Consider the following 9,848-nt stretch of genomic DNA (forward strand, 5'->3'; position numbering starts at 1 on the left):
CCACTCCTGGGAAGGTTCATCACTGTTCCATGTTTTTGCCATTTGTGGATAATGGCTCTCACTGTGGTTCGCTGGAGTCCCAAAGCTTTAGAAATGGCTTTATAACCTTTACCAGACTGATAGATCTCAATTACTTTTGTTCTCATTTGTTCCTGAATTTCTTTGGATCTTGGCATGATGTCTAGCTTTTGAGGAGCTTTTGGTCTACTTCTCTGTGTCAGGTAGCTCCTATTTAAGTGATTTCTTGATTGAAACAGGTGTGGCAGTAATCAGGCCTGGGGGTGACTACAGAAATTGAACTCAGGTTTGATAAACCACAGTTAAGTTATTTTTTAACAAGGGGGGCAATCACTTTATCACACAGGGCCATGTAGATTTGGAGTTTTTTCCTCCCTTAATAACGTAAACCTTCATTTAAAAACTGCATTTTGTGTTCAATTATGTTATCTTTGACTAATAGTTAAATGTGTTTGATGATCAGAAACATTTAAGTGTGACAAACATGCAAAAGAATAAGAAATCAGGAAGGAGGCAAATAGTTTTTCACACACTAATTTGGAATCATTAGCAGAGTGTAGCTGGACTATTTAAAAGCAAAATAACAGGTCTTTCTGGGTCAGAAATCTGGCTGATAAGCAAGTGATTAGATAATTATTTGACACAGTAATTCACAAATTTAAATAGTTTTAAAAAATCATACAATGTGATTTCCATATTTTTCTTTTTAGATTCTGTCTCTCACAGTGGAAATGCACCTATGCTGAAAATTGTAGACCCTCCATGATTTCTAAGTAAGAGAACTTGCAAAATCACAGGGTGATCAAATACATATTGACCTCACTGTATAAGTGTTAGCTGACTAATCCCCATCACTGCACAGAGCAGTCACACACAGAGTATATGGCACTGTAATGTAATAATCTTCATCTACTGCTTTATAAACTACACAGTTTAAAATTAGGATAGAACATATAACATAGAAGCTCCAAAGTGCTTTATTAACAGAATATATGTTTTACATTCCTGGTTTTAATTCTGCACGCACACGTGAGCATTAATTAGTTGCTCCTGTGATTGTAATAGTTTTAAGATTGTAATAGTCTTGCTTTTGTTAAGACAAAAAAAACGGAACTTGTAGTAATGGTGCTGGTTTTCTTTTCTTCCTGAAACATGAAAAAATAGGCTTAGAGAAATGTGATGGAATTCTGTTAATTTTATACATAAAAATACATTTTATGAATATATACTGTACATTACCTATTTTTTTCCCTTTTTAAAGGGACATTGTGTGTATGTGTCATGTCTGTTGTGGGACTCCAGAGACTGACACAAGAACACCAATTCCCCCCTCCCACCTCCCTCCCACCATCCCCCCACACACACCCACTATAAAACCCTGTGGAAGTCCTCTTCAGCGTGCGATGTGTGTCGTGTGCTTGTGGAAGTGTTAAAGGGTTTAACTGTGCATTCTAAGGATCGACACAAAATCACCTGGTGAGTGACGATGTCCTGCCTCTGAAATTTTATTATCATATAAATATACATTTTTAGTAAGAATACAAATGTGTATGAAACTAGTGATATGGTTGTTATAGTAACTGCTCAGTCATATCATGATTTATGACAGTAAATGCATAAAAAGTAAAATAGTTTTATTTTCTGTCCTCTTTTCTAACAGAGATGGCGAGCTGGATCGTTGTGTCTGCGGCGTTTGCGTCTATAAACCTCTGTCTCTCTATTAGAGGTAGAACTTCACCCATATTCTTTATTCCTCACATTACTGACAGAGATCTCTCCTGCTTTATTAATAATCTTCAGTCTGGCAGTGTGTACAGATACAGAGATGGAAATTTGTACCTAACATATCGAATCACAATGTTTGAAATAATTAAAGGATAAATTAATGTATAATGGCGTAACCCCACTGCACCCCCCTGCAGAAATGGAGTATTTCAGTCCACAGAGCTGCAAAGAGCTGATGCACAGATATAAAACCACTGAAGGTAAGATTTCTCTTAAACACAATCTGTAGCGCTGAGCGTCACTCAGAGCTACAGTGTGGAACGCAGTGTTATTATTTTATGCATGTTGTTGTAGACGGTCTTTATTACCTGAGTACACCGAGTGGGACCGTGTATCAGACGTACTGTGACATGACGACTGCAGGAGGAGGATGGACTCTGGTGGCCAGCGTTCATGAGAACAACCTTTATGGCAAATGCACCACCGGTCTGTGGTCTCATTTTATGTTCATATTTATAATAAAATTCAGATAATGTACCTCTAATGTTTATCTACTGTTCATCTAACACTTCTCTAACATTTCTCTAACACTCTTCCAACAATCCTCTAACATATATCTAAAATGATTTTAACCTTCAATATGTCTCTAACATTTATTCCTAATATCTAACTGTAATGCATATATAATGTTCATTTAATGCTCTTCTTAAATTTATCTTATGTTCATTTAACATACTCTAATGTATCTCTAACATTTAGTCCCTTTAGCAATATCCCTGAGGGGGACAATAATATAATAATGATAATGCTGATGTTGTTTTTCAACCTTTTAATGAATGCTTCAATAATGCTTATTTAATGTTTATCTAACCAACATATACTGCTTGTTATGTTTATTTAATATTTCTCTAACATTTATCCAGTATTCCTCCAACTTTATTTTAGGTTTCTTAAACATTTGTTTATTTGTTTGTTCATCTGAGTAGCTTTTCTTAAATAATATCTAACGTTATTCTAATGCTCCTCTAACATTCATTTAACCCTTATCTAACGCTGCTCTAACGTTTCTATAACTCTGATCTGAAGGTGATCGCTGGTCCAGCCAGCAGGGAGGGCATGCGAACGTACCTGAGGGAGACGGATCATGGAGTAACACCGTCACATTCGGCACTGCAGAAGCTGCAACCAGTGATGACTTCAAGGTCTGAATCACAACAAACCAACACACAAACCTAAACAACTAAAAATACATCATAAATATTGCAAGTGTTAAACTTTACACTAATAACACACACTTTGACATTTAACTACTAATAGACGAGTTAAAGAGAAACATAAAGAACATTGCATTGTGGGAAAGGTCACAGGTTAAAGCGTCATAAACTTGGCGAACATAAAATATATTTTTCTTACTTAAGTTTAAAGTGTAAAGTTTTATTGTTGGATTAAATGATCCACCATACATTAGCTATAGGTCCCTGCCAACACTTTTGGAGTACATAAAATGACACATGAAGTGTATCAATGTCACATTGTAAACATTAGTATGTATTTATCTATGATATGACAAGATATGAGATTTTTCTGCTTTTGATAAGGACTCGACCTTTGACCATGAGCATGCGCAGTAATATAAGTCAATCCCATAGCTTCACCCATATTACTGCGAGAAACTAGAGAAAACTCTAACATGAGAAGATTCCTCCTCTTTTTTCATCTGCATCTTCATCTCTGTTCTTCCTCCCACAGAATCCTGGGTATTATGACATCACAGCGGAGGATGTGGCAGTGTGGCACGTTCCTAATAATGAGCAAGTGAATCAGTGGAAACAAACGTCATTCCTGCGCTACCATACCGAGACCAAATTCCTCAACAGCTATGGAGGAAACCTCTACAATCTCTTCAAGGTGAGAGACGATTCCCTCCTGGAGTGTGTGGCTCAGACATGTTGAGACCTGTAACCATTTAATAGAAACATCCACTGTGGTATGTTAAAAAACTAATTCCCAGATGTTTGCACTTGATAATAAACATTTGCACTTAATAATAAACTTAAACTTAACTTAAACACTTTCGCTGTTATACTGATATTCCAGCCACCCAACACTCTGCACACTGCAGATCAATTCCTACCTGCCATTATTATCCACATGAGGATGGGTTTTCCTGTTAAGTCTAGTTCCTCTAGAGTTTCTTCTCCTAACGCTAACTCAATTGCCATCGCAGGGAGTTTTTCATTTCCACATTTGGCCTGTGACAATTTTGATCTATACATATTCTGTCAAACATTTCATACTGATTTGATTTGGATTCTGTAGAGCTGCTTTGCAACAATGACCAATGTTAAAAGCACTATATAAATAAAACTGAATGGAATTTAATTAAATAGGTGAAGGAATAAGTGAAAATACCTGGTCATTGATTATACAGGTCTCTGTATGAAAGAAATAAAGACTTACAGTGGTGAGATAGACATGCTCTTCTGTTCCCTCGTTTCTTTTGTCATCAGTCTAGTTGTGGCTGGAAAGGAGCCATTTTGTGTGTGATTATACTATCTGGTCTGTGGTATCTGATGTCGTTTTTGTGTATGCGTTTGTGTGTGAGTAGAGAGTGAGCTGGACGGTGTGTGTCCCTGGGTATAGTTTTTTTCACCCTGCCTTTTCCAGCAGCAATATGTGTATATCCATGAAAGGTAGATCAGATTCAGTGATCCTCTGGGCAACCTTTATGACTCTTTGGAGAACCTTCCATTCTGCTTGGGTGGTGTTTCCAAACCAGCCTGTGATGTCGCATGTGAGGATGCTCTCTTTAAGTTCTTGGTAGGCCTGGATGAGGATGCGATGGCTAAGCCCAGCTTTCTTTATAAATACAATTCAATTCAATTTTATTTGTATAGCGCCTTTAACAATTGTGATTGTCGCAAAGCAGCTTTAAGCACTCAAAAGAATTATTGAATTTTGTATGAGATGAGATGTGAATGTGTATGAATCAAAATGATAAGATTGTCCTTGATGAGCAAACCAAGATCGAGGGCGACAGTGACAAGCAAAAACTCCTGAGATTGCAATAGAGAGAAACCTTGAGAGGAACCAGACTCAACAGGGATCCTATCCTCATCTGAACCAAACTAAATTCTTGCCTAAATAAAACATATTAGAATCAAGGAAAATAAGTAAACCATAAATATGAGAAAGCTGAACTTGAAGAGCTCTGTTGCATCGCACACACAGGGGAGTAACATCTTGGATCCTTAAATCATCTAACATCATTGTACGTTTGACACTAATCTAACATCATTATATGTCAAACACTGTCCTAGCAATGATCTTACACTAATCTTGCGTTCATCTTAACACTGATCTAACATTCATCTAGCACCAATCTAATCTTTATCTAATACAAATGTAATTTTCTTCTATCACGTAGATACCATTTATCTAACATTCATCATTCGTCTTCCATCATAACATTTAAGTTACATTTGTATAACATTCATCTAACAATCAGGGCTCGTTTAACGATTATCCAACATTCATACAGCTCTCATAATGTTTGCATTCACCTAACCCTTATAAGAACATTTATGTAACAATAATATAACGATCATCAAACGTTAATCTAACACTTATTTAATCTTTTCATTCTAACCCTGATGAACCTCTTATAATGTACAGATTTCTGTTGTGTTTGTGTATTTACAATAACTCTCCTGGTTACAGCGATTCCCTGTGAAGTATAACGTCGGAAGCTGTCCTGCTGACCACGGCCCCTCTGTTCCTGTAGTGTACGACGTCGGAGATGCTGCATCCAACCATAACCTGTATGGACCCAACATCAGAGGTGGGGTGTTGCCTTTACTCCTGAGATGATTTAATGTTTATTACATGACTTACACATTTGATTGTGTGACTCCATAGCGATGACCGATCCTGGATTCATCACGTTTCGAGCATTAAACTATGAGAAAGCGGCGATGGCGATCTGTTCCGGAGTCAAACTCAAAGACTGCCACACTGAACACGTGAGAATTTACTCTGATCTGTTTACATGTTATGAGACTAGATTAACACCCTAGTAACTGATACTGGTGGAAAACCCTTGGGCACAGGTGCTTATTCTGTCCATCATATAACTGAGCTCTGAAGGAAAATGCTAGATAAGAGAACCAAAACAATTTGTTTACTTCTGCACTAAATAGTCCACAATGATCACAGAATGTTTAGTGCGGTAGTGTAGACACGTGAGATGAAGCCTGGTGCAACATTTTATTAGTTGATGCACTGTGTGAGGCTTCCCTCTGCACCTGGCCATATAAACTCGTTGTTCATTCCACCAGATGGCGACTCAAAGCAGCACAATCATGAAAGTGACTAAACACATATGAATTCTAAACATAGAACTTATACACATATACCACATTGTGTTTAACTAGTCTGTTACTCTATTGTTCGAAAATGATAAACAGGCCACGCCCACAACTGACAAACCAACATGCTGGTGTGAACATACAGCTGGTGTTTGTGTGTGTGTGTGTGTGTGTGTGTAGTGCTGTATAGGAGGAGGTGGACATTTTCCAGAAGCGTCTCCGAGGCAGTGCGGTGATTTTACGTCTTTTGACTGGGACGGTTACGGCACACATGCCCACTGGAGCGCCAGCAAACAGTTGACGGAGGCGGCGGTGCTCATCTTCTACCGCTGAGAGAGATCATACAGATCACACGCCAGATCATACACCAAATCCTCAAAAATGTCAAAAATCAAAAATAATGTTCAAAAATAATGTTTTATTTTTTTTTTTTACAGCCATTGAGAACTGTGTTTGTGTGCTGAAAGTTTTTCTGATTAGGATACACTCAGTTCCAGGGGGTCACTTCTAACCATTCTAGATTAGACAATGTCACAATATCTGGAACGTTAGAGTCTGTGTAAACAATAAAAAGGTTGAGAAGTTTTAAAAATAATTTTATGTGAAAAATTCAAACATGTACAACTGTAACATACCAAAAAGCTCCAGAGCCCTCATTCAGTGTGTATCATTACAAACACAAAAAGAAGCAAGTCACTGATTCATCAAGTCATCGATTCATCAGATAATCAATTCATCACATCAAAGCAAAATAAAAAATACAGTTTCCTTGCTAAGTGCAGTTAAACACCGTTAGCATGCCATTCGGTTTAAAGTTCATGGCCGCGTGTGATGGTACACGAGCCAAGTGCTGGTTAAAAAAGATAAGCTCAGAGATGAGTACAGAATCGGTTAAAGAGAAACGTGCATTTAAAAAAAAAAAATAGGAGATACAGAGGAGTTAATTTACACCCTAAACTGTACAGGAATAATTACACACTGCTCTAGAACAGCAGGTTTTAGCCTAACAAAAACACTTACACACACATACACACACACATGTTCTAGTTTAGTTCCTTTGTTTTGTTAAAAAAAATATACAGTGTACATATATATATATATATATATATATATATATATATATATATATATATAATTTTGCTTTTTGTTCACTGAAGCAGAAAACTGAGGAAAATATATCAATTTTATATTTTATAATAATAATCGCAACAGTGCTATTCAATTTACACTGAAATTGTTATCATGTTAGACACTTCACCCTCAGAGTTTAGGCCACTCCCCCAACCTGAGTCTGCCATTGGTTCAGAGAGACACCAAGCTGAGTGCTGAGGAAGATTTTCACTGCCACTGGGTTTTTCTCTGTGACTTTTCCCTTCTGTTAATCAAGTCAGTGAGTGCTTCGCTAAACTGCCATGTGACATGGTTTTAACCTTCCAACAAGGTTTTATTATTAAAGGAACAAGATGATAAATGAGTTTTATATAGAAATAAAAAAGGGTCTTGGATATAAATTAATATGCGGATCCAAAAAAAAAATGACATAGAAATAAATAAAAAGGAAAGAAGTAACAATGAACTTAAATATGAATCAACTGTCTGACCCCAAGTTCGCCCACTCATGAATCAACTGTAGGACAAACAGAGAAAAGCTGACATTGTTAGAAAAAGGGTTCTTTCGTGCGTTCGTTGCAGAGAACCATCACACACACTCATATTCAGCACCAAACAGTGAGATGAGGTTCATCAATCAGCCTTCGTCAGCTTATGAGGTTCAGTTTAAAACAATTTCTGATAGATAACCATCTTTATCCATGCTCCTTTAAGGTTCTCCCTTAATAACCCTTAACGGTTCAAGATTCCAGCACAGTACAGCGCTTATCTTGTACAGGGGAGGCCTGAAGCCTATCCCAGGAAACTCAGGGAACTAGGCGGGGTACACACTTGACTGGGTGCCAGTCTGTTTCAAGTGTAACAGGTTTTACGCACAGGTGGCTAAATGGGGAAGGAAAGGGTTTAAGGAAAACAGAAAAAAGGGAAAAAAAATAGTGAAGGTGTGCAGGTCTGGAGGCTGTGACTAACTGGTATATGGGCACGAGGCTGGCAAGCAATGGTGGTAGGTGAGTGGCAGAGTGGGCCCACGTTAGCAGCAGGTCCTGCATGCTCCCTAAACAATTCCTCATGCTGTTTTGGCCAACCAACCCCTTTCAGCCAACATTGGCCATCGCTCCTCCGGTACTGCAGTGGCTATTTCATCTGGGAACAGGGCCCTTAATGTGGAGCACAGTGGCCTTTTCCTGTTCGGTGGCGGGAGGGCTAGCTCTTAGTGTAAGCAAAATGTCGTCTTTTCATGGCTGTCCTCAATGCGGAGATCAAACAGGGGCGTTCAGTTCTATGGGCTTTGAGTCCCTGGGGTGCGTTACATTACCCTGTGTGTGCCACACTTCTTCATTTTAAGTGTCCACCATGCAAATCTGCTCTGAAGACCTCCAGGATCTCAAGATACACTCCCCACCTTGGTTTTAAAGCATGGGGAAAACTTGAGCTTCATTAACATGGATTTTATCCAGCCGTGCCATTTTCCAATGGCCTCGTCCCTTTGCAGATGAATATGAAGAATAGGAGGCCACCTACCTACCTTATGGAGTAAGCGAGGAGCAACAACAGATTGAAAAGCATGCCCATTACTGTCATGATCTCTCACAAAGGGTCGGACACAGATGCAGGTGCAGTGAACAAGGTTATTTATTCATAAACAAAAAGGGTGATTTAAAAGAAAACAAACTCAAAAGTCTCTGTTCTCCTGGGAACGTGCCTAGGGGTTTTCAACCCGTGACTTCACTTTCGGCTTATTCCTGAGAAACATGCAAAATATATTTTTTCTTTGACTGGTATTCACATACACAACTCTCACAAACACAACGGTGGACGGACAGGTAGCTACAGGGTTAGCTGGTTTAAGTAGGGTAGCATATAAGGGAGACACAGGTGAATCTATTTTAGTAATATTAGTGAGACATACACACGCAGAAACACTAGGGGGAGACAAAGCGGCGGCTCAGTAGTCCGGAGAGCCATATCTTCCTCCCTGAGGCCGAGGTAGCACAGGTGTTACAATTACTGGTGCACGCCATGATGCAGGGCACACACACTTTAGGCAATTTGCAAACATCAATTAACGTAATATTCATTTAATTCAATTTTATTTGTATAGCTGCAACTGGATCCTGGACTTTCTGACCGGTAGGCCTCAGTCAGTACGGATCGGGAACTGCACCTCCAGCTCCACCACACTGAGCACTGGGGCCCCACAAGGCTGTGTGCTCAGTCCCCTGCTGTTCACACTGCTGACTAACGACTGTGTAGCAACACACTGTTCGACCCACATCATTAAGTTCGCTGATGACACGACCGTCGTGGGTCTCATTAGCAAGAATGATGAGTCAGCGTACAGAGAGGAAGTGCAGAGGCTAACGGACTGGTGTAAAGACAACAACCTGTCTCTAAATGTTGACAAGACAAAGGAGATGGTTGTTGACTTTAGGAGGACACGAGGCGACCATTTTCCGCTGAGCATCAATGGCTCCTCTGTGGGAATCGTCGAAAGCACCAAATTCCTGGGTGTCCACCTGGAGAAGGACCTCAGCTGGTCCCTCAACACCAGCTCTCTACACAAGAAAGCCCAACAGCGGAAGACTGAGGAAGACCTAGCTTCCACCACCGATCCTGACCACCTTCTAT

The 9,848-nt window shown here is 39.3% G+C and overlaps 1 protein-coding gene across 1 annotated transcript; it reads left to right on the forward strand.

Moving 5' to 3' along the window:
- Window positions 1–1,365: 1,365 nt before the first annotated feature.
- On the forward strand, window positions 1,366–7,078 carry LOC128508345 (intelectin-like). Its single transcript, XM_053479639.1, has 9 exons — window positions 1,366–1,494; window positions 1,679–1,744; window positions 1,941–2,003; window positions 2,098–2,229; window positions 2,830–2,945; window positions 3,493–3,651; window positions 5,464–5,584; window positions 5,662–5,765; window positions 6,291–7,078. The coding sequence occupies exons 2-9, from the start codon at window positions 1,681–1,683 to the stop codon at window positions 6,441–6,443; spliced, it is 912 nt and encodes a 303-aa protein (XP_053335614.1). The 5' UTR covers window positions 1,366–1,494; window positions 1,679–1,680; the 3' UTR covers window positions 6,444–7,078.
- Window positions 7,079–9,848: the final 2,770 nt, after the last annotated feature.

This window comes from Clarias gariepinus, chromosome 20 (genome assembly GCF_024256425.1).
Source record: "Clarias gariepinus isolate MV-2021 ecotype Netherlands chromosome 20, CGAR_prim_01v2, whole genome shotgun sequence".
Classification (NCBI taxonomy): Eukaryota; Metazoa; Chordata; class Actinopteri; order Siluriformes; family Clariidae; genus Clarias; species Clarias gariepinus.

Coding starts and splice junctions, on each gene's coding strand:
- LOC128508345 (XM_053479639.1), top strand. CDS start 1,681: ATGGCGAGCTGGATCGTTGTGTCTGCGGCGTTTGCGTCTATAAACCTC. Junction 2,004..2,097: donor CAGATATAAAACCACTGAAG/GTAAGATTTCTC, acceptor ATGTTGTTGTAG/ACGGTCTTTATTACCTGAGT. Junction 2,946..3,492: donor CAACCAGTGATGACTTCAAG/GTCTGAATCACA, acceptor TTCCTCCCACAG/AATCCTGGGTATTATGACAT.